At 55.6% G+C, this 22,846-nt stretch overlaps 5 protein-coding genes across 5 annotated transcripts; 3 read left to right on the forward strand and 2 right to left on the reverse strand.

Moving 5' to 3' along the window:
- The first annotated feature begins 67 nt into the window (after nucleotides 1-67).
- Nucleotides 68-4,227, forward strand: LOC121304262. Its single transcript, XM_041235291.1, has 2 exons — nucleotides 68-1,327; nucleotides 2,351-4,227. Exons 1-2 carry the CDS (start codon nucleotides 1,322-1,324, stop codon nucleotides 2,990-2,992), a joined length of 648 nt encoding a protein of 215 aa, XP_041091225.1. The 5' UTR covers nucleotides 68-1,321; the 3' UTR covers nucleotides 2,993-4,227.
- A 1,814-nt stretch (nucleotides 4,228-6,041) lies between these two features.
- LOC121304252 (oocyte zinc finger protein XlCOF19-like) lies at nucleotides 6,042-8,392 on the forward strand. Its single transcript, XM_041235278.1, has 2 exons — nucleotides 6,042-6,333; nucleotides 7,059-8,392. Exon 2 carries the CDS (start codon nucleotides 7,559-7,561, stop codon nucleotides 8,324-8,326), a length of 768 nt encoding a protein of 255 aa, XP_041091212.1. The 5' UTR covers nucleotides 6,042-6,333; nucleotides 7,059-7,558; the 3' UTR covers nucleotides 8,327-8,392.
- A 917-nt stretch (nucleotides 8,393-9,309) lies between these two features.
- LOC121304206 (zinc finger protein 135-like) lies at nucleotides 9,310-14,286 on the forward strand. Its single transcript, XM_041235192.1, has 2 exons — nucleotides 9,310-10,346; nucleotides 11,132-14,286. Exons 1-2 carry the CDS (start codon nucleotides 9,935-9,937, stop codon nucleotides 13,360-13,362), a joined length of 2,643 nt encoding a protein of 880 aa, XP_041091126.1. The 5' UTR covers nucleotides 9,310-9,934; the 3' UTR covers nucleotides 13,363-14,286.
- Nucleotides 14,287-15,186: 900 nt separating this feature from the next.
- Nucleotides 15,187-17,265, reverse strand: LOC121304257 (myb-related transcription factor, partner of profilin-like). The gene is made up of 3 exons (XM_041235283.1): nucleotides 17,066-17,265; nucleotides 16,279-16,634; nucleotides 15,187-15,689 (listed from the first exon to the last, which is right to left on the reverse strand). Exons 2-3 carry the CDS (start codon nucleotides 16,538-16,540, stop codon nucleotides 15,238-15,240), a joined length of 714 nt encoding a protein of 237 aa, XP_041091217.1. The 5' UTR covers nucleotides 16,541-16,634; nucleotides 17,066-17,265; the 3' UTR covers nucleotides 15,187-15,237.
- A 1,090-nt stretch (nucleotides 17,266-18,355) lies between these two features.
- On the reverse strand, nucleotides 18,356-22,840 carry LOC121304159. The gene is made up of 6 exons (XM_041235128.1): nucleotides 22,532-22,840; nucleotides 21,805-21,947; nucleotides 21,484-21,725; nucleotides 21,021-21,264; nucleotides 20,658-20,886; nucleotides 18,356-20,171 (listed from the first exon to the last, which is right to left on the reverse strand). Exons 1-6 carry the CDS (start codon nucleotides 22,838-22,840, stop codon nucleotides 18,999-19,001), a joined length of 2,340 nt encoding a protein of 779 aa, XP_041091062.1. The 3' UTR covers nucleotides 18,356-18,998.
- Nucleotides 22,841-22,846: the final 6 nt, after the last annotated feature.

The raw sequence follows: 22,846 nt of genomic DNA on the forward strand, positions 1-22,846 counted from the left end.
ATTATTATTATTATCTATATTATATATATATATATATATATATATATATATATATATATATATATATATATATATATATATATATATATATATATATAATGGGTTTTTATGCTTATCAATAGGTGTGACTCTATCTGGATTTAGGCATTCTACCAAACGCCAAGTTGAATTTTTTAATATGTATATAATCTCGAAATGTTCTTAAATTTCACAACTGGGCGAACACCCAAACAAAAAACAGCTAAGAAAAATAAAACCAGCAACTATCCTTAAACGAGATGTCTTTGGCAAATCATGTTTTTAACCCTCCACCTCTGCAAGAGAACTACTTGAACGTTACTGAGTCGATATATTCAGTAAAAAAAAAAAAAAACTGTGGATTACAGAGACATTCCTAATTATATTTACACAAACTATGTTAAATGTTCATACCCCGTGTCCTCAGTAGAGCTCTCCGCATATCCCCAAATGTACCTGATAGATATAACGTGCTGTAATCTTTACTTGCTGCCTCTTTGTATATTTCAGCGGTATAATTTGCACTTGCTGTAAAGTACACTGTATTGAAATATGAATCTCGCATTTTTTTTTCTTTCCAACATTAAAGAGTTTTGTTTAATATCACACCCACAACATTTTAGCAGATAATAATAGGTACGCTATATTATTATTATTATTATTATTATTAGTGGTGGTGGTGTTTTAAGGTTAGCGCAAAATGAAGGTAGTTGGTTTTGGTTTTTAAATTATAAAAAATGCACTTTTAAAAATGGTTAGCTGCATTTGGGAAGGATTTGGGTATTTTTGCTTTTCTTTGCTGTTAACATCTCAACACATTCGCTCAATGCATATTATATTTAAAATAAATACATAAATAAACAAATCAATAAATAAATCGCTTAATTTATTCGAAAGTACGAATCTGTGTGGGTCTGGTTGCTATGGAGTGAAAAAGTGGTCGCCAGGGTTACACTGCACGTTGCTAGGATACGTTTAACATGTCCCTCCCTCTCTGTTTTTTTTTTTTTTATTTTATTTTTTCTTTTCTTTTTTACCGTTAAAAAGTCTACGGTATTGAAACACGCGAAGAATTGAGTTATTTATGAATGGGGTTTTTTTGCGCGTTGCTAGGTTACAGCTCACGGAAAGTAATTAGCATAAAGAGGTTCTGGTAGCCCCGCCCCCTCTCTCGCCCCCCATGCCCCCTCTCGGTTTCCGTAGCTGGTACGGACCGGAGTTACTCTGCAGTTGGACCGACACTGGCTCGGAAAGAGAGGTTTAATGATCCGAGTCAGATCACAAGAGCGCTGCGGGCCGGGTGATGGAGGTACAGTTAATTTTAAACTTTATCTTCACTGAACGCGTTTTAACAATGCCTAGATTTATTCCATTTTTGTGCACCACGATTTAAGCGCCACAATGCACCCTCCCAGCGGACTGCAGAGCCGGGCGCTCAGCATGCATCGCTAGAGGAGAGGGGGCTGCGCCTGGCAGGACAACAAGCCATCCCTGCAGTGGTGTCGCTTTGAACATATCCAGTCTTTATTGTTGGGATGTTAGGGGGGGGGGGGGGGGGGGCGTTGGACGCGCAAGGCTTGGGAGTTTGCACGTGCATTTGGACCGGGGGTGGGGGGGGGAGGAGAGCAGTGATTCTCAGTATCTCCGAGGAAGCACAATGAACCGAGGTGCAAGTGAAGGAGATGACCAGAGTCCGCTTGTAAGAAGCGGGATTGGGCTTGTTTTGTTTTTTGGGGGGGGGGGGGGGGGGGGGGGGGGGGGGGGGTGAGAGTCGCGGGTTGGAATTTGCATGAACGCTCTAACGTGGGTTGCGCTTGTTTTGGGCTTGTTCTGGAGAACGGGGTCGCTGTTTTTCTGTCAGAGCGCATGTGTTGCACTCACACGTGATATGCAATTGAAGGTTTGTAAACGACCCGGACCGCAGTCGATCTGAACGCCGGCGCCGGTCGGGGGAGGATGAGGAGGATGGGTACAGCATGCAGCGCCTTTCATGCACAGCGACACTGAAACAATACAAACACTCAGACAACGACCCAGCCAATCCAAGAGATCACAAGCAACGACGTCACGACCACGCCCGCGGTTTACATGACGTCATTGGACCAGCCTGCTCTGCAGCCGGACGTTAAGAGATTGAATTACAAGCGCTTGTATTTTTACATCTACTTCATGAAAAAACATTGAAAAATGTGACATTATGAAATCTAACATGAAATACTACTGTGCAACTATTACAGCTTCTGGTAGACTTTGGCAATGTCAGTTTGTGTTCTAAGCTCTGTGTTCTGTGTTCTAAGCTGTCTTCTAAGCTGTTCTGTTGCTACGTTTGCAGATCCTGAGCACAGAGAAGCTGCTGGCCTTCATCGACACTCTCAGAGTGCACCCCTTGGTCAAGACCCCAGATAAACCGAGCAGCCCTCAGGAGGGGGCGCTAGTGAATGAGAGGCTCCGAGCCTCTGTGGGGGTCTCCATCGGGGGGAGGCGCCTCGAGGGCGATGCAGGGGACTTTCCCGGGACAGTGCTGCCGGTGGAACCCCTGAGGGGTGGGATCGTGGTCAGCAGGGTCCCCGAGCACAGCCAGCCGGGGGAGAAAGCAGCCGCAGGAGAGCCGGGAGCCGGGGCCCTGGAGGGGGGGCAGGGGGGCCTGGAGAGCTCGCCTCCCGCGGGGTGCACAGGGGAGCTCCGGGGGGTCGTTTCGGAAGGGGCACGGAGACCCAGGAGAGGGGAGAGAAGGGCAGGAGGGAGCATGCGGTCGGAACAGCTCGTCAAGTCGGAAGAGGTTTGGGATCTGGTGGGGCTCTCTGGGGGTGCAGAGAGGGCGCCCCCACACACCCAGACTGAGGTGCAGCACCGTCACCCCACAACCCAGCTCCTGTCACCCCGCTACAGGTGTGTGGAGTGCGGGGCACGGTTCAGAGAGGAGACGGCTCTCCACGAACATTACATTCAGCATGCCAGAGGGGAACTGGGATAGCATTTAAAAAAAAAAAACTCACACGCTGTCACTTTCAGAACCACAGGAAAAAACAAACCACATTTCAGAACGTTTGCAAAACAAACTTTCACACGGGTTTTACTGTTTTTTTAACTGCCGTCCTCTCCCTGCTATTTCAGTGTTGTGTGTAACTCTGCTACGATGACTCACTCGGATTTTGTGAAACGCAATCAAAAATAAAAAGTCTAAATGAAACGTGTCAAATTACTTCAATAAAGAGAGCTGGGTTGTGATTTTTTTCAAAGAAAAATGCATTTGCCACATCCTGGTTTAATGCAATGTGCGTGCGCGTGTGGTGTGTGGTGTGTGTGCGTGTGGTGTGTGGTGTGTGTGTGCGCGTGTGAAGGGACGTGGTTTACAGCACAGGTAGTTTTCCACGCAGGTGTAACACTGTATTACAGATGAAAGCACTAGCTCTCAGTATTACTGTACACAACACTTTGCAGAGAGAGAGTGAAAGGGGAGTCCCGTCATGTACACTGAAATCTTGCCCATCCCTTCATCAACACCAGCGTGTGCCAATGCGCTGTCTCAGGGAATGTTTGTATGTATTTGTTGCTCAACGCTGATTGCAGAGACGTCTCCAGCGTACGCACTTTGTTTGGAGTCACTCAGGGAGCGTTCCGTGGAGCCCCCTCCTCCCCCCTTTGTTGGGTCATTTTGGAACCCCATTCAGAATTCCAGAACACCGTGCCCAGAGTAATAATGTTCTATACAGAAGTTTCTGATGCAGTTTATAATTGAGACTTTGTGTGAGTTTCGCTTCTTCTAATACACGCCTTCCTCCACTCTGTTCCAATCTGTTTTTTTATTACGAAAGTGCCTGTGAATAGATTGAGAATAACATGGACTGAACTGTGAGCTCCGGTCAATGCAATCTGCTACAGTAGGCTGCCACCTTGTGGCTTTCAGCCAGTATTACAGGGCATTCTTGAATAGGTTTATTTTTGTTTTTACCCTTCTAGGTTTTACTGGGGATTCACTACTATGCAACCTCTAATCTACAAGAAATGAATGCCAGCTTTTGATCTCTTGCTGTCTGCAGTGTGATTGGGTGGAAAGTGCTCCTCTCCTAGCGCCCCCTTCATCGTTCCTGCTCCTCTCCTAGCGCCCCTCCATCGTTCCTACTCCTCTCCTAGCGCCCCTCCATCGTTCCTGCTCCTCTCCTAGCGCCCCCTCATCGTTCCTGCTCCTCTCCTAGCGCCCCCCCATCGTTCCTGCTCCTCTCCTAGCGCCCCCCCATCGTTCCTGCTCCTCTCCTAGCGCCCCCCTCATCGTTCCTGCTCCTCTCCTAGCGCCCCTCCATCGTTCCTGCTCCTCTCCTAGCGCCCCCCTCATCGTTCCTGCTCCTCTCCTAGCGCCCCCTTCATCGTTCCTGCTCCTCTCCTAGCGCCCCCTTCATCGTTCCTGCTCCTCTCCTAGCGCCCCCTTCATCGTTCCTGCTCCTCTCCTAGCGCCCCCCCATCGTTCCTGCTCCTCTCCTAGCGCCCCCTTCATCGTTCCTGCTCCTCTCCTAGCGCCCCCCCATCGTTCCTGCTCCTCTCCTAGCGCCCCCTCCATCGTTCCTGCTCCTCTCCTAGCGCCCCCCCATCGTTCCTGCTCCTCTCCTAGCGCCCCTCCATCGTTCCTGCTCCTCTCCTAGCGCCCCCTCATCGTTCCTGCTCCTCTCCTAGCGCCCCCTCATCGTTCCTGCTCCTCTCCTAGCGCCCCCTTCATCGTTCCTGCTCCTCTCCTAGCGCCCCCTCATCGTTCCTGCTCCTCTCCTAGCGCCCCCTCCATCGTTCCTGCTCCTCTCCTAGCGCCCCCTTCATCGTTCCTGCTCCTCTCCTAGCGCCCCCTCCATCGTTCCTGCTCCTCTCCTAGCGCCCCCTCCATCGTTCCTGCTCCTCTCCTAGCGCCCCCTTCATCGTTCCTGCTCCTCTCCTAGCGCCCCCTTCATCGTTCATGCAATGAATTACCGAAGACCCCCGAGAAAACACTGCGCTCGTCGAATCATTTATTTGTTTTTTCTATATTTAGTATTTTTCCCCTGAGTTTAACAGTTACAGGATGACAAAAACGAAAAAAAAACACCGACATGCTTCTCTGTGTCAGGCCCGTGCCCCGTGTGTCGATGCAGTCCACCTGTCTCAGTGTTGCTACCTTGGGAGTTTAACAGTCAATAGAATAGTAGTGTCTCTTTTTCACAATGCTGGGTGAATCACAGCCTCTCTCCAAGAGATTCAAGTTGTACCCCCAGCTAAAGAAAGCAGACTGTTAGTGTCTAATATACACACACACACACAGGCAGCATTACAGGCAGCCCATGGCGTGCTGCATGAAGTGCAGGTAGAGCTGAAACTCCTCTGCGAAGGGCTGTCCTCACACGTTGCAGTTATACAGAACCTCTTCCACTTTCATCTCCTTCCATTCCCCCTGCGATTCTCGTCACGGCGCGTTTCGCGTAGCCGTGGCGCCGCTTGTACGCCCGGAACTTGAGCTGGTGGGCGAAAACTATTATTAGTACAGAAATAGTTTATTTTTAATAACTTGCCTTTGTTATGCCTATCTTCGCTCTGTGGGCGGTGCTGTCGGTCCGCGGCTCTCCGGCTCCATTGCCTCCTCTCTGATCTCTCTCTCTCGGTGAAAAGGACGGGCGGGTCACTGCCCGTTAACGGAGCTCCGCGTTTTAGTTTGGAAACAGCCCGCCACGTTGCCCAACTTTCTGCTTTATTTTTTCATTTTGGCGCATGCTCAGTGAACCACTACTTCCCTAGCGACCGACAGCGTAGCAACCGGGTCGGATGTCAATAAAACAAGCAAAAAATTGTACTGTTATTATTGTACTTTTTTGTGACGTCACACAGAGGGCGCCCCCCCCCCGCTCGGGCGGTGACGTCACACAGAGGGCGCCCCCCCCCCGCTCGGGCGGTGACGTCACACAGAGGGCGCCCCCCCCGCTCCACCGGGAGGGTTCTCCCCTGTTCCCCCCCCCCCAGTGCCCCCCCGTATCCCCGCCCCCGTTTGCAGGGTGCGGGGCAGGCCCCGAATGGCTGCTGTTTGCAGTGTGCGCGCTGGTTCCGCTGGCGGTGCCGCCGGGGTCGCCTTCCTAGTCCAAAACGGGGGAAGCCCTTCCCAAAATGACAAGCTGCTCCGCCGTGCGGGCAGCGGCCAAGCCGGGCTGGCCCTGGGTTCCCCCGGGGAGCTGGCGGACGCGGGCAGCCGGACAATGCCGACGGAGACGGTGCAAACAAAAGCCGGGCTGCACACCAAGTTGTGGGAAGTGTGGGAGAGCGCCGGGGAGACCGCCCCGTCCGGAGACTCCGCCAGGGACGAGAAGGGTGAGTCCGACCCGAATAATGCGCGCTGTGTTTGTGAGATATTGCACAGCGAGTGCGCGGAGGGGTTCGGTAGCGCGTCAAACCACGCGTGTGTTTTTGTCACCGTGCTGCTCCACGACTCAGTTTTCTCAATCGGGTTTAAACGAGCGCGCTTTTAGCTTTTGCACCCCCGGAGCTCCGGGGGTGCTTCTCCCCGAGCCTGCGGGCACACAGCGCGCTTTCTGCTGAAGTCGGAAGGGAGGTAAACAAGACTCCTATCGCACAGCAGTGTCACCCAGTCCAGGTTTTACTACCAGCATGATCAGCCCGTTATTATTAAACTCCTAGCGAAACCAGGAATGGATCACACTGCTGTGGAACGGGAGTCTGGATTTATCCCTGAACAAACGTTACCATATATATATATATATATACCCTAACTACGATTGATGTTTAACCAAAGGGAGGTCAAATTACGCTGACGTGTATCATGGGTAATTATATCGGCTCACGGCGGACACATGTGTGTAATTTATACAAATATTACTAATAATAAATTAAAGAGTCTAGGATTTTAAGATGAACTTCTAAGAGAAGGAAAGTCGGAAACTGGGCTCGACAAAAAGGTCGGTCAGGGCTTGGAACCAAAGCAAACGAACGAACATCTGTAGCTCTGGGGCGGGTGTGTTATTGTTATTATTATTGTTGTTGCCGGTCTCAGTCCTCTGATGCTTTTTGTCTGACAGCCGCCCCCCCATTCCGTCTGCGTCGCAAGCAGCTGCTGATCACCTACTCCGGCGAGGACATCGGAGAGGAACTGCTGCACGGAGGGGAGGAGACGGAGTCGGGATCCGAGTCCTAGGGGGAAACGCCGGCAAGAGAACAACGCGAAGCGCAAAGTGGGGGCAGTGTCGGCAGTGTCTCGCAGTCTTCCTCGCTGTCGGAGGAGAAGGATGGGAGCAGCGGGAGTCTCAGGAAGGCATGCCCGCGCTGCGGTGAACGTTTCAACGGGCTTTGCAGCTGCAGCCGGCACCGGAAAACACACGCCCGAGGAGGCAGTGAGAGGGGAGACAAGAACCACCACAGCCCCCAGCCCGCCCCTCCTCCGCAGCTCCCCGGTGCGCGCAGCTCCCCGGCCAGGGGGGAGAGCGGAGCGACGGGCCCGGCCGAGGAGTCCCGTTCCAGGCTGGACCCCCCCGAACTGGGGGACCCCGGCGCGGACCCCCTGGAGTGTCCGGAGTGCGGGATGTGTTTCACGGACGCTGCCGAGTTCCGCATCCACTGGCAGTACCACACGGACTTCGAGTCCATGGACGAGGGGGGCGCCGATCTCCACGGCAACAGCAGCGGCGGCTCGGGACCCGAGTGGAAGAGGCTGCAGTGGCAGCACGAGGAGCCCCGCTTCCCCGGTGCTTACCCCTTCGAATGCAAGCACTGCAGCAAGGGGTTCAAGCACCTCGCCTCCCTGCAGAGGCACCTGTACCTGCACACCGGCACCAGGCCCTTCCAGTGCCCCGACGCCTTCGCCTTTGAGCCCACGCTCCGCAACCACCTCACCCTGCACCTGCTGAAGCCGCACCGCTGCCCGCACTGTCGCAAGGGGTACCGGGAGGAGAGGCAGCTGTGGGAGCACCTGGCCACGCACCAGCGCAGCAAGCCCTGCCCGCTGTGCCCCAAGACCTACCACACCGCGGCCGAGCTCAAGGACCACGGCAACACGCACACCGGTGAGCGTCCCTACGCGTGCCAGGAGTGCCAGAAGAGGTTCACACACCGGGGGGGCCTGATCGTGCATGGCAAGACACACAGCGGGGGCAGGAAGGGCCGGTGCTCGCTGGACAGGGGGGGCAGGGACAGGGGGAAGCACGCCGCCCCGCTCCCCCCCCAGTCTGGACGGGGACAGGGAGAGGGGAGAGGTCAGGCTGGGCTCCGCTGTTTTGACTGCGGGGTTTTTTTCAGACGGGAGTCGGAGCTTCACGAACATTACATGCAGCACGCCAGGGGAGAGCTGTAGAACTGGGCTCCTCCGCACACACGCACACACTGAGACACACACACACAGACACACACACACACACACACTGACAGGAGAGTAGTGAAGGTGTTTGTGTTTTTTTAATACTTTGTAAAATGACTTTTTTAATTTAGTTTTTTTTTTAAAAGCGTGTTGGTGTGATCGCCCGAGACGCTGGATTTTATTAGGGCATGTTTTAGACTGCATTGCCTACCAGCCCTGCCCCCTGCCCCCTGTGCACACTACACCCTGCCCTCGGACTCACTCGCCAGGCTACAGGCTTCCGAGTGCAGACTGGGGTACCTGCGCCCACTTCTGACATCTCTGGATAATACCCCCCCCCCACCCCCCAAAAAAAAACAGGGATTGAAAAGGAGGGAGGCGAGACTTCAATCACTGCGACATTCACTGGACTTTGTAGAGATAGATAGAGAGATAGACAGGTAGAGAGAATGATAGAGAGGTTTTTTTTTTGTTTTCTATTATGAATTGTTTGATATTATTTGTGTAATAAATAACCTGTGGGTTGAGACGCGCACAGCTGCATTTCATTTACCAAGCAGGAGCTGCAGAGAGACACAGCGGCACCCTGGCTGTGTGTGCGTGTGTCTCTCTCTGTGTGCCTGCCTGCCTGTGTGCCTGCCTGCCTGCCTGTATAGATAGAGAGATTTGGGTAGACACTAAAACCCTAACGTTTAGTGGGTGCCTGAGACCTATAGTGAGTTGTATCTCTGTGTCCTGCACACTGCTACTGTGTAGTGGCGTCCAGCGTGCAGTCGCGTCCTGCACGCATCTCTTGGCAAGCAGTGGTGATGTCGCTGCAGCGATGCCCAGCTGTGTGTGTATGTGTCTCTCTCTGTGTGCCTGCCTGCCTGTGTGCCTGCCTGCCTGTGTGCCTGTGTGCCTGCTGCCTGTATGCCCTGTGTGCCTGTCTCTCTGTGTGCCTGCCTCTCTGTGTGCCTGCCTGTCTGTGTGTCAGCCTGCTATTTTTTTTTTTTTTTTTTTGTATCATTTAAATCCCAGATTAAGGCTTTTGAAGATCTAGCTGTGACTAACGGTCAGTAGTTTGTGTTTCCACTAATATCCAGGTAACAGTTACCTACAAGGGGAGAGAGATACACACACACACAGTCGAGTCCAGCACGCTGAGAGTAAGGATCGGCGCTGCAGCCGTGCAGTCGAGTCCAGCACGCTGAGAGTAAGGATCGGCGCTGCAGCCGTGCAGTCGAGTCCAGCACGCTGAGAGTAAGGATCGGCGCTGCAGCCGTGCAGTCGAGTCCAGCTCGCTGAGAGTAAGGATCGGCGCTGCAGCCGTGCAGTCGAGTCCAGCTCGCTGAGAGTAAGGATCGGCGCTGCAGCCGTGCAGTCGAGTCCAGCACGCTGAGAGTAAGGATCGGCGCTGCAGCCGTGCAGTCGAGTCCAGCTCGCTGAGAGTAAGGATCGGCGCTGCAGCCGTGCAGTCGAGTCCAGCTCGCTGAGAGTAAGGATCGGCGCTGCAGCCGTGCAGTCGAGTCCAGCACGCTGAGAGTTCACCCTAGCTTCCAATCTGAGTAGTGTGTGTGCGTGTGCGTGTGCGTGTGCGTGTGCGTACGTCGAGTCCAGCACAACATGGCCGCTTTAGCAGCTGTAGACTCTCCTGGAAGCGACGGGGGGCTGCCTCCGGATTTCGGGAAAGAGAAGGCAAGCCGAGGCGACGCTGCTGAGAGCGAAGGGGCAGGTGTAATGAACGGGCTGGGCAGCAGCGAGATGGTTTTAATACCGCTCGGGGCGGTACCGGCACCGCACACTTCTGCAGGGAACATGAACACCCCGCCCCCCAAAATAGACGTGGTCGTGCTGCTGTCAGAAGAGGAGGAAGAGAAAGCAGGGGCACACCCCGGCCAGGACAACAATACCAGTAATAATAATAATAATAATAATAATAATAATAATAATACCATTGCAAGAGGAGACGACTCTGGAGGACATTATAAACACGAGGAAGGCGAAGCCGCTGCTGCTGGGGAAAGGGCCGAGGCGGGTGAGTGTTTCACGGGTCCGGTCCGGTCCGGTCGGTTTGTACAGAACCTGAAGGATCTCTCTGGTCCGTTGCGTTGACAGACAGGTGTAACTCGTCTGCTTCGCCACGTCACGATAGGGTTTGATGACAGAGGGGACTGAAATGACAGGCTGCGATTGGCTGTGACGTCGCCGACTGGACGGATTATGATGATGATGATGGTGGTGGAATAGGGTTTATACAGTCCTTTATTTTGTATTTGTATATAGTTATGCACGGTCGGTATGTCGTGTAAATGTGTGAAGGCGCTGAGAAACTGTTCTAGTAGAAACGCGTTTGGTTTTCGCTCTTTCTCAGTGTGGCGCTTTTCAGTACTCAGCAAATCTGAAAATGTGCTTCTGCATGAGGCTTAGAGGTTAAAGAAGGGGGTCTTGGGGTCTGGACACCAGGACGTGTGTGTGCGTGTGTGTGTGTGTGTGTGTGTGTGTGTGTGACCCTGGCGAGTCACTTCACCTCCTTGTGCTCCATCCTTCGGATGAGACGCAAAACAACAGAGATCCTATTGGAAGAGACTCTGCAGCAGTTCACCTTGGAAGAGACTCTGCAGCAGTTCACCCTCCTAGTAATGCTAATTTAACTCATTCATAATAATAATAATAATAATAATAATAATAATAATAATAATAATAATAATAATAGTAGTAAGTAAAGATAATAAATATTCATTAATAATATAATAATATATATAAAGTATTGAATTGTTCAGGCTTGCCTCACTACTCCCCCATTTGTTTTGTGTTTCCTAGAGCGCACACCGGACTGCAGCTCCACAGGAGAGGAATCTACATGTCATCCTGGAATCCATGTGCAGGAAAGAGAGGGAGGAGGAGAGGGAGTACACTGTGAAACTGTCCCGCCCGGGTACAGCCAGCCGGAGGAACAGCGCGACACGCACAGCGGCATCGACAGCGCGGAGCCCCACAGCCACCCTTCGGATCCAGGCAGGGGGGCGGCGCCCGGGAGGGGGAAGCGGCGGCTGGAGTGTGCCGAATGCGGCAAGAAGTTCAACCGGCGGGAGACCTTCGAGCTCCACCGGCACCTCCACACCCGCGCCGGCGAGGCTGCCACCCTGACCTGCCAGGACTGCGGGTTGAGCTTCCAGCAACGCAGCCACCTGGTCAAACACCGGCGCCAGCACGAGGCCGGGGCAGGGGGACCCCGCTGCCCCCCGGATCCCCTGTCCTGGAAGCCCTACCGCTGCCCGCTGTGCCGTGAGGAGTTCCAGTTCACCGCGTCGGTCGACGCTCACATGCGCGGCCACTCCCTGGACAACCCCTTCCGCTGCGCGGAGTGCGGGGAGCAGCTGTCCTGCGCCGTGGCCCTGCGAGACCACCAGCGCTCCCACGCAGCCCCCCCGAAGACCACCGAGAGCCTGGACTGCGGGGCGGCTCCCCAGCCCCGCCCGGCCGCTGTGGAGGGTCACCGGGAGGGGGAGGAGGAGGGGGCCCACCAGTGCGGAGTCTGCGACAAGCGGTTCGAGCGCGCCAGCCACCTGCAGCAGCACCGCTACCTGCACACGGGGGAGAAGCCATTCACCTGCCCGGACTGCGGGAAAGCGTTTGCCTTCCTGCAGAACATGAAGGCGCACTGGAGTATCCACGACGGGGAGGGGGTCTCCGCGAACAGGCTTCCGGACGCGGACCGCCCCCTCAAGGGCCTCCTGGAGTGCCCCGAGTGCGGCAAGGGGTTCCGGCACCGCTCGGTGATGGAGGGCCACATGCGGAAGCACACGGGAGAGCGGCCCTTCCAGTGCAGCCTCTGCGGGAAGCGCTTCAAGTACAGCAGCTACCTGCAGCAGCACCTGGTCCTGCACAGCGGCAGCAAACCCTTCCCGTGCCCGGTCTGCGGCAAGGCCTTCGCCTTCAACCAGAACATGAAGGCGCACTGGAAGCTGCACCAGGAGAAGCCCCACCGCTGCCCACACTGCCACAAGGGCTACAGCGAGGAGGGGCAGCTGAGGGAGCACCTGGCCAGCCACGCCGGGGACAAGCCTCACCTGTGCGGGCTGTGCGGCAAGAGCTTTGGCCTGGCCTGCCAGCTGCGGGACCACCAGGACACGCACAGCGGGGAGCGGCCCTCCCGCTGCCACGAGGGCTTCCCCTGGCTGGGCAGCCTGCTGGTGCACCAGAAGAGCCACGAGAGCAAGAGGCAGGGCGCAGCAGGGCGGCCGCGCAGCTGGAACGGAAACCGCGCGGGAGGGGCCAGGAACCAGCCGCGCCCCCCCCAGGTCAGGGAGCCGGGGAGCAGGGGCCTCTACGGGGGACCTCAGCCCAGGAGGGACAGCGCGCACTTGTTTGCGAGCCCAGAGGAGCAGGCGCAGCTACTACAGCTGATGCAACAGCAGCAGCTGCAGGGGGTGGTGGCGCCGCAGCAGAGGTGGCTGGAGGCGCAGCAGAGGGAAGCCGTGCAGCAGGAGCTGCGGCAGCTTGAAGTGAGGAACAACGTGCAGCAGCTGCAGCAAAGGGACTCGGTGCAGGTTGAAATGCAAGAAAGGGCAACGGCGCAGCAGCAAAAGCGCTTTGAGCTGCAGCAGTGGCAGGAGCGGGCGACCGAGCAACAGCACACTGAGCTGCAACTGCAAGAAAGGGCTTTCGGGCAACAGCAGCCGCTAGGAGAGGAACAGCAGCAGCAGCAGCAGCAGCAGCAGCGCATGGAGGCGCAAGAGACAGCATTGGAGCAGCAGTGCATTGAACTGCGGCAGACGGAGGAGAGGGCCGGAGAGAAGCGGTGCACGCAGGAGCAGGAAAGAGCCGAGCAGCAGCAGAGAGAGGAGCCGCAGCAGGGTGGTGCCAGCGAGCAGGAGGAGGTGCAGGAGCAGCGAGGGGGGGCCCCTCCGCTGAACGGCTCCGAACCGCAACCACTGCGGCCGCCGCCGGCAGGGGACAGGCAGCTCCAGTGCATGGAATGCGGCCAGGCCTTCCCGCGGGAAGCGGCGCTCCACGAGCACTACATGGAACACGCCCGGGGAGACGTGTGACTCGGGTTTAACCCTTTACTGGAGCTTGCAGGGCCAAGCTGGGGGGCAGCAACACTGCAGGACTGAGCTGGGTGCCCCGGAGAATACAGGACAGCTGGACAGAGGTTCAGTTATATGAACTGTGTGTGTGTGTATAGAGAGAATGCGTGGGGTGCGTTCCGAAAAGCCTGAGCTGTCTCAGGCTCCCCTCGTGTCCCACAGGTCCACACAGCGACTCTGGCATTGCATTCTGAGGCACGGTAACAATCCCACACCTCACCTCAAGTATGCAGCATTATTATTATTATTATTATTATTAATTCATTCATTATGGAATGTATATGCCTTGTTGTTCAATGGGTAATTCAGCTTTTTTGAATATTACTGTACCTTACTGTATGGTAAATAATAAACACACGGTCATTGTTTGCAAGCTTTTCATTGTGAGATCTTTTTTTGCGATTCAAATAAAAAAATAACCCATAGACTGGCTCTAACATTATTATCACGGTGGATCTCAACAGCTGTTGCAGCATCGCTCGGCAGTGCGGGCCGGATTCAAGTCACTGTTTATCTCCTCGGTTAGAATGCCCTGTTCTCAGGTCTATGGTTTATAAAATAAGCCGAGCTCAGTTATTTATTTTTAAACAGAGGTTGGGTATAGCAAAGTTACCCCGTCTGAACTGGCAGTATTTTTTTTTTTTTACAATAAACTTTATTTACATTTCATTTTTGCAGTCATTTTTAACACACACCTCTCTCTCTTTCTCTCTCTCCACACACACACACACACACACACACACACACACACACACACACACGGTTCTCCCCCTTATAAGGCAGCTCTTTACTCTGCGGAGCAGGTTATAAGATGGTACAGTCACGTCTCCAATCAGCCCCAGAAAGCCGTCACACTAACACTATCTTCTCGTTCTACAGATGCAACACAAACAGCACGGTCTGGTAACGACGGCTCCCGACTGCAGCCTTACAAAATATAAACAAGAACAATGCAAGAAATTCAACCCAACGCAGCTAGGATTCCCCAAGTGGTTTAAGAGCTCAACCAATTACAAACAACAATAATAATAATAATTACAGATCAGGTAGTCCAGGGTCTTTACTGCTAAACAGCTTCCTCCTGTGCAGGAGAGCATCCTGCGGCCGGGGGGGTCCGCTCCCAGCCCCCCCGGTCACGTTCACGTTGACACTGACCCCAGGGAACCCGTGCTGGCTGGACTGTCCCTGCTGCTGTCTCTGGCTCTGGTTCTGGTTCTGGCCCGGGCTCCTCCTCATCACGAAGTTCACGTAGCTGCTGTGAGAGGCTGCCAGCGAGGCCACGCTGTGGGCTATGGCCTGCAGGGAGCGGTCCACGCTGCTAAGCAGCTGGGTGTGAGTCCGGCTGACTCCCAGGATCTCCTCCTGCCTCTCCAGCACCTTCCGGACCAGCGGCTCCAGCGTGGGCAGGGGGGGGCGGCCCAGCCTCCGGGAGGTCCCCGCGGGGGCCGGCGGGGGCTGCGGTTTCCGGTGAGGGGGGGGGTACGGGTCTCCATGGCACTCTGCCGGTCCCAGTGCCCGCGCCGGGGAGGGGGCGGTGTGGGGGTGGGTTCGAAGGGGGGGGTCGTCGCTGTCGGTCAGGAAGGACACTTCCTCCCCTCCTCCCTCCTCCACCGTGCTGGGGGGGGTCTGGCAGAATCTGCGTTGGCCTTAGAGGTCTCCTAGGGGGGGGGTGGGGGAGAGAGGAACAGGGGTTAGATGTGGTTAGTGACCAATAGTCACTGAAAGAAAATGAGGCAAGCCAAGCAGTGTGTGTGTGAGAGAGAGAGTGGGTGTGTGTGCGTACGCTGTGTGTAGCGTGTTTCTGTGTGCGTGGCGTGTGTGAAGCGTGTGTTTGTGTTACACCAGACTCTTACCGAAGCCGATCTCGGGCACGTCCAGCCTCCCCACCATGCAGGCCTCGGTCAGGTCGGCCCCCCCTCCGAAGGTGCTGCACATCAGGCTCCAGAGCCGCTGCTCCAGGGCAGTGAACTGCACCCCCGCCTCGCCGCCCCCGCCGAGCTGCCCCGCCATGCCCCGGGTCCCGTGGGCACTCGCTCGCAGCAGGCTGGCCCCCTTCTCCTTCAGCAGCTTCTTCTCCGAGGTCCACTTCTTGCGGACATCCTCACCGGAGCGCACACGCCGGGACTTGGCCGTGACGAGCCGGGCGATGTCGTTCCAGATCTGCTTCTTCCCGCCCCGGAACAAGAGCTTGCTCTTCTGCCCGTGGAGCTCGTCCCAGCGCTCCGCCACCTGGGTCAGAACCACCTGGCCCTCCACCTCCGAGAAACGCATGCGCCGCTTCTTGGGGGCTGAGAGGAGGAGGAGGAAAGAGAACAAGAGAAGCCCTTCAGGGATGGAAATGAGACTCCTCTTGCGCAGAGGGTTCTACCCATTCACTCCAGGTTTTACTGGCAGCTTGATCAGCCCCACAGCTGGGGTCTCCAGCCCTGGTCCTGGACAGCTACTGGTTTCTGTTTCAACCAATCTCTCGGTTACTTATTGAACCAGTTATTGGCTTAATTAGTCAAGATGAACAGGTGTTCCATCAGCCACTGCTGATGTAAAGACAGCTAGAAAACCTGCCGGACTGGAGCTCTCCAGGACCGGGGCTGGAGACCCCCGGCCCCCAGTGTGTCTGGCTAACAAGCTCAGGTGTGTCATATTATCAAACTCCTAGTAAAACCAGGACTGGATCAAACTACTGCGGTTCTAAGTGTCAAAGCGTCAATACAGAGACCAATGCAATCTAACACAGAGATCAACAGGGATGGGAATTCAGAGAGAGAGTTAGAAACGCTGCAGACCGTTAGGAAGCATCCCGCTGGGATGGAGGCGAGGCAGTCCAGTACTGGTCATATTGATGCCAATATTCACAGCAATGCTAAATCCGAGTCTCACCTAGCCCTGCTGGTGACTGCTGCGCGCTGCTGCTGCTGCTGTTGTCATGGTGACTGTACCCCGTTCCCACGACACTGGGGTGCACGACCACCACGTTGAACGGTAACCCCCCGCCCGCTTTCCCGGGCTCCATCGCCTCCCCCTCCTCGTCTTTCACTTGCATCTCCCCCGAATCCTCCTCCGACTCGCCGCGGTCTGTCTCCGGGGACTCCAGCTTGATCCGCGGCTGGTACAGCGAGCCCTCCTCGAAATACCCGGACATGAGGGGCCGTCTTCCGCCAGACACCGAGGAACACAGGCAGACACGCGGACCCAGGGCACAAACATCAAGGCTCCGCTTCCACTGCAAATTCTCTCTGATCGGATAACAAATTTATTATGTTTATTTTTTTACATTCCTGTTGATCCGTGGCTGTAAACAAACTGGACAGCGCACACAGAGCGCACTAAAAGCGACTGTATTATGAACATCTTGCTCAAATAATTAACGAAGCGCTGAATCTGACAGCACTGTGCGTGTTATTAGAGCTGGGCTCCTCAACCCCGGTCCTGGGGACCCCCTGCTGGCCAAAACACATAAACAACAACAATAATAATAATAATACACACATAGACATTATTTTCTTTTGAAACACATGCAGGTGATCCTGCGAGTTCAGTATATAATGCTGGCTAGCTGGTCTCTCTCTCTACGCTCGTCTCGCATGCATGCATGTTGCTGCGTGTTTCTGATCGCACGGTTCATGTTTGTTTGTTTGTTTGTTTGTTTGTTTGTTCTCCTGCTCACCGTTTCTTTGCAGCTTGTAAACAAACAGCGCGGCGAGCCCACCCCGAGTCTCCACGCCGCTCGCTGAGGACGTCACAAAGGACTGCGTGACGCGTTACCCACTCGAGAAGCGAGGCGCAGATAGAAACACGTGATCACGCAGCATGCTGCTTTATTTATTGGGCAGGGTAGCATTAAAAAAAAAAAAAAAAAAAAACACACACACACACATTTATAACATGTAGTAAGATGCGTTGTCTCTCTCTCTCTCTCTCTCTTATAGTTCGACTATTCAAGCTGACAATTTTTTGTCCAAAGGTTTGCCGGACAATGTTTACTGTGTTCGATTTGTTGCTCTCTCATGAAAGTTTCGAGAAGTTCGGACTATATAAATAGAACTGTCTAATTTGCTGTTTCAGGTTTTTCACTCAATCTTACTCTGATTCTGTATGACGCACGCATCCACAGTGTCTACAATTCACATCCTAGCCCTGTATTGAATGGAAAGTTCCTGCATTTAATGTATCTGCATTGTCAGGGTCATTGTGTGCTTACAGCTCCCCTGAAAATGTCCCGCGTTCCCCTCAGGGGTCCCCCGGTCCCAGTTTGGGAACCCCTCTCTCACACTGTAGTGCAGGATGTGTTGTGTCTGACCCGCCCCCTCAGGTCCACAGCTCCTCCCACTGTGTCTGACCCACCCCCTCAGGTCCACAGCTCCTCCCACTGTGTCCGGCCCGCCCCCTCAGGTGCACACAGACACACACACACACACAGGGCTGGGAACCACTGCTATATAGAGAGGAGGTTCAGACTTTAACATACAAGTCTGGAGGACAAATTGAAAGCAGCGGCCGTGTTTCGCGTGTGGAGTGCAGAGCTGAGGCAAAACAGAGTCACTGTGGCTCCGAACTTGGTTTCAGGAGACTGCACGGCACCCCAGGGGAGACTCGCAGCAAAGCCTCAAACCACGTCTCCCGCTGGTCTCCGGGAACCAGCTTTCAACCAGCTCCTGAAAAAGGGGCTTTGTGTTCCCTCAGCTAAACACATACACAGGCATGCAGGCAGGCAGGCACCCAGACACACACTACAGACGCGCAGACACACACAGACAAGCACCCAGGCAGACACGCAGACACACACAGACAAGCACCCAGGCAGGCACGCAGACACACACACACGCACACTACAGGCACGCAGACACACACACTACAGGCACGCAGACACAAAGACTGACAGACTGGCACAGTTCCACATTTTGAATGAAGACCCCACTATATAAAAAACAAAAACAACACGTCCAAGGGAACTGCGTTTCATTTCATTTCACATTTTCATTTCATGTATTAATTCAGCCACAACCTTTAAAACCCTCCTCAAAAAAAAAAAAAACCTCGGAGAGAACTAATTCTCTAATTTAATTCTGGAGACGAAGATGCAAAGCGAGGCAATTCAATCTAAAACCAGGAGCCGTGCCGTCTCATCCACAGGCAGGAACGACAATTTCTCACAAATTCTCCTGCTAGTGTTTTTTGGCACAGGTGCAGAAAGACGGGCCAGGGCAAGACCGGACTCGGTCGTTTCAAACACAGCAGAGGCTGTCGGAGCCGCTGCCAGTCCCCCAGACCCCAGTCCAGCAGCTTATGCTCGGGGCGCTCTGTTTTCGTTATCCAGTTTTGATCACGTGAGGGTCCCCCCCCCCCTTTTTGTTTAGTTTTTCAGAGCCGGCTCTATTCAGTGAAACTCTTGGAAAGGAGGCGATTGTGAAATGAGATGACTTGAGTTCTTTTTTCTTTCCTGTAACTCGACTGACGCTGCGATTCTGTCTCATTGACGATGTAAAAGGCGGCTGCTTATTTTTAATTCCAGGCGAAAGCAGACAGCGGGTTCAGTCAAATCGCTCTTAATGACATCGGAGTTCAGAGGAAACTCTTGTTTGTGACACAAACCTATTTCCCTACTTGTTGTGGAACTTGACAAAGCAGTTGGCTCGCGTGGCGATGCAGAGGAACACCTGGCACTTGATGCAGCTCACGCTGGTCGTCTGGGAACAGCTCTCGAACCCGCATCCCCCGGCCCGCTCCAGCTGCTCGGGCCAGTGAGCCGCTCCGTCGTACCGGAGCTCCGCGGCGGGCGGGGGGGAGAGGGGCAGGGAGAGCGCAGGCCTCTTCACCTCCCCCCCTCCCCCCTCCTTCTCCTCCCCCTCGCTCCCGGGGCGTTTCCTGGCCCTGGATTCCGGCTTCCCTTCCGACCGGAGCAGATCCTCCGCCACCTGCATCCGGAACGCCATCAGGCTGATCCCGGGCTGGCTCCCGCCATCCCGCCGGTATTCCAGCCAGGAGTTGAGCAAAGCCAGGTCCACTAGGTAGAGCAGCACCGTCACCTCCCACCTCCTCCAGGGACTGGGGACCCCATAGAGCTCCCCCAGAGCTCCCTGCCGCCCCACCGTCTCTTCAAAGAGCCGCCGCTCCCTCGCCATCGCCTCGGCCGCCCCGCTCCCCTCCCCACAGGGCTCTCCCGCCAGGTACGTAGAAGCAAAGACCCGTCCTCTGCACCGGACCAGCGCCAGCCTCCCGTCACCGCGCACCGCAGCCTCTCCCTCTCTTCCTCCAGCCCCCAGCAGCTCCCCGGCCAGGCCCCTCAGCTTGCCGCCCTCCACGGCCCCGCTGGAGTGCACCCCCCCTCGCAGCAGCAGCTCCAGCGTCCGCGGGGCGGCCTGGGGGAGGAGCAGGACGTGACTCCCGTCTCCCGGGACCGTTTCCGCCAGCTCAGCGACGGCGACGGCCCGGGAGAGGGGCCCCCCACCCAACTGGAGATCCAGCACCATCCCGCTGGCCCCCCCCAGGAGCAGCGCGACCCTCAGAGCCGACGCCCGGCCGCCACGGCGCTTCGGGGTGAACGGGACAGCACGTTCTGTGACGGCGCAGCGCGTCTCCCGCGGCAACCGCCGGCACGCCCGCCGCACACTCTCCAGAGCCGGCCCGACCCGCCACAGCCGCCCCCCCCCCCCCCCCTGCCCCCCGGAGACGCGCAGGGTGTTCCCCAGGGCGGAGAAGCGCTCCTGGGAGATCCACTCGGAGATCAACGGGATCCGGGTGGAATCGCTCCAGTACAGCTTGAGAGACGGGAGCTGAGGAGAGAGAGGGAGAGAACGAGAGGGGGGGAGAGGAGGGAGGGAGAGACAGAGACAGAGAGGGGGGGAAAGGGAGAGGGACAGGAGAGGAGAGGAAGGGAGAGAGAGAGACAGAGAGGGGGAGAGAAAGGGAGGGAGGGAGAGAGAAGGGAGGGAGAGAGAGAAATGTTAAGTTGTCGTTTTCTCAGTGTCTCCGATTTCAATACTGTGAAAATGGTTTTGTTTTTAACCCAATGGAAAACTATCAGTAAAGCAGATTACACTGGCACATGGCGCGGCTACAGAGAGGAGGCTGGGAGATCAAAGACCGGAGAAGAACAAACTCATGGCAATTATCATGTCAATTACTGTATGATTTTATTCTGATCCAAAACGTAGTGTTTGTTTTTCCTGCTGAAATTAATAAGAGACAAAGCGAGTGACTGTGTTCTCTCCGTTCTGCACTGGAGAGCTGCTGTTTATTTGTGACTGCATCGTATTTACCCTCAGCGTTCCCATCACGATGCTGGCTCCTATGAAGACGCACACGTCCCTGGTGCTGATCCTCCCCGCAGCGCCCCCTGCCTGTGTGCTCTGCAGAGCCACGCTCTCCCACAGCTCCCAGCTGAAATACTGCCTGAAGTACTGGGAGGGGCTCAGCGGAGCGGAGCGCGGGAGGGGCAGACTCTGGTCATCCCGATCCCGAAACAGCAGGGCTGTCTGAGCAGAGGCACTGCAGGAGAAGCACACAAGAGACCGGACCCGGGTTCAAATACAATTCATTATGAAATACGCGTACGCAGTGAAAGCTCAGTAGGGGGCAGCGCTGCAGAGCGAGCAGCTGTTCGAACCCCTGGCTGGACCTGCCTTGTTTTTTTCCACTGATGTGGTTCTGTGTCGTTGGCGAGGAGCTCCTCCTCTTCCTCTTCCTCCTCCTCCTCCTCCTCCTCGCTCGAGTCTCCGCCCGGGCTGTACCGCGCCAGCACAGCGGCCTCACCTTCCACCTCCGAATCGGAGAGATCGGAACCCTCCTCGACCTCTGAACTCCGAGCCAGGCTGTCCAGCAGCTCTTCCTGTTGGCATTTCGCAGGAGGCTTCTTCCTGCGGGACCCTGGAACAAAACAAAACGCGCGCACGCACACGCACGCACGCACGCACGCACGCACGCACACGCATGCACATACGGGGTTTAATTGCGTCTCTGCAGTAGAACGACAGGCTTGTTTCAGCTCAAGTGATTTTTAATTTTTTTTAGGGATCGTTTCCTGACTCACACAGAGAGACGCACACACACACTGAGACAGAGACACACACACACACACACACTTACTCGAGCCTCCTGTCTCTTTTGAAGCCTCGGTTACACAGACTCCTGATTGCCTCTGGGGTCTCTCTGCCTGTCCAGCGTCTCTATCGGAGCCTCCATCAGCGCAGTCTGCCTCTCTTCCTCTCTGCCGCTCTCCCTCCTCCTCCTCCTCCTCCTCCTCCCACCCTGCTCCCCTTCGAACCTGGGCCCCTGCGCTGCTCCCTCCGGGCCACCGCTCTTCCGCCCCTGCTCTCCTGACTCCGGCTCTGCGGACGGGGCTCCGGCAGGTTCAGCACCCCAGGAGAGGAGCCTGCTCCCGGGTCACCTCCAGAACCAGAACCGGACCCAGGCCGGAGCTCCCGTTCCGTCAGCATCTCCGCTTCCATCTGCTCCAGCCCGGGGAGCGGATCCACCCGGTCGAGGAGCTCCACGGGCAGGGAGAGAGACTGCTGAGACGCCCCCCCCTCCTCCTCCTCCTCCTCCTCCACCTGCTAAAACAAACGACACTCACTCAGCCTCTAACCCGTTACTCTGCACTGCAGACCAGTCAGCTACAATTCTAACCCCAGCTGCGATGACGGCAGCATTGTTTGCTTGAACAGCAGCTGAAATTACAAGCAAAGCTGCCTTGCTCTATTAAAATGAGTTCCTATCAGGCTGCAGCGACTGCCATCAGAATAACAACGCAACCCTCGACCAGCTCCACACATCCTGCTTCAATCGAAATTACCAGCCGAACGATAACAAAAATCACAGGGGCAGCACAGACCCACGCCGGAGCTCTTAAACGTCCTGAGGGGGGGGGGGGGGCTGACTGTCAGGGGGAGGGTCAGTGCGGTCCGTCGCGGCTGATTTACCACTCGGAGCGAATTGGGAAACAGCGGCTGGGGTTTGTGACGATCAATCACTTAAAAGACTCCGCCGAGGAGAACAGCGATCCTCACAACCCCCCCCCCCCCCTATCGGTTAATTCCACCGGGAGCAGAAAACCAGATCGACGCCAGCGACCCCGCAATCCAGACAGTCAAAGGGTTTGGTGGAGCCCCCCCTCCCCGCCCTCACCCTCACTCACCGTCATGGGGGCGGCCTCTCCTCCTTCGTGATCCCGCTCTTCCTGCTTCACGCAGCCCAGCAGCACCAGACTTCCCTCCATCTCCACAACGCCCCGCCCGCTCTCCCCCGTCGAGCCGTCGTTCAGCTCCACGCACCCCAAATCAGCCCCGCGGCTCCCCTCCAGCACAGCGCCCCCCAGACTGCAGGAGCTCTCCGACACGGGCAGGGGGGAGTGCAATCCTGGGGTCCCCAGGGTCTTCGCAGCATCCAAGGCCAGCTCCTCCTCTTCCTCCTCCTCCTCTTTCAACTGGAAAACACTCACCACCATCCCTAC

Source organism: Polyodon spathula, chromosome 37, assembly GCF_017654505.1.
Source record: "Polyodon spathula isolate WHYD16114869_AA chromosome 37, ASM1765450v1, whole genome shotgun sequence".
NCBI lineage: Eukaryota > Metazoa > Chordata > Actinopteri > Acipenseriformes > Polyodontidae > Polyodon > Polyodon spathula.

Bases quoted from the DNA above. Each gene is read 5' to 3' on its own strand.
- LOC121304252 (XM_041235278.1), top strand. From the start codon at position 7,559: ATGTGTTTCACGGACGCTGCCGAGTTCCGCATCCACTGGCAGTACCAC.
- LOC121304206 (XM_041235192.1), top strand. From the start codon at position 9,935: ATGGCCGCTTTAGCAGCTGTAGACTCTCCTGGAAGCGACGGGGGGCTG. The intron at 10,347-11,131 runs GTGAGTGTTTCA...TGTGTTTCCTAG, and splicing joins TGGGGAAAGGGCCGAGGCGG to AGCGCACACCGGACTGCAGC.
- LOC121304257 (XM_041235283.1), bottom strand. From the start codon at position 16,540: ATGTCCGGGTATTTCGAGGAGGGCTCGCTGTACCAGCCGCGGATCAAG. The intron at 15,690-16,278 runs GTGAGACTCGGA...TCCTCCTCTCAG, and splicing joins GCAGTCACCAGCAGGGCTAG to CCCCCAAGAAGCGGCGCATG.
- LOC121304159 (XM_041235128.1), bottom strand. From the start codon at position 22,840: ATGGTGGTGAGTGTTTTCCAGTTGAAAGAGGAGGAGGAGGAAGAGGAG. The intron at 21,726-21,804 runs GTCCGGTTCTGG...CCCCGTCCGCAG, and splicing joins GAACGGGAGCTCCGGCCTGG to AGCCGGAGTCAGGAGAGCAG. The intron at 20,172-20,657 runs GTAAATACGATG...CTCTCTCCTCAG, and splicing joins TCGTGATGGGAACGCTGAGG to CTCCCGTCTCTCAAGCTGTA.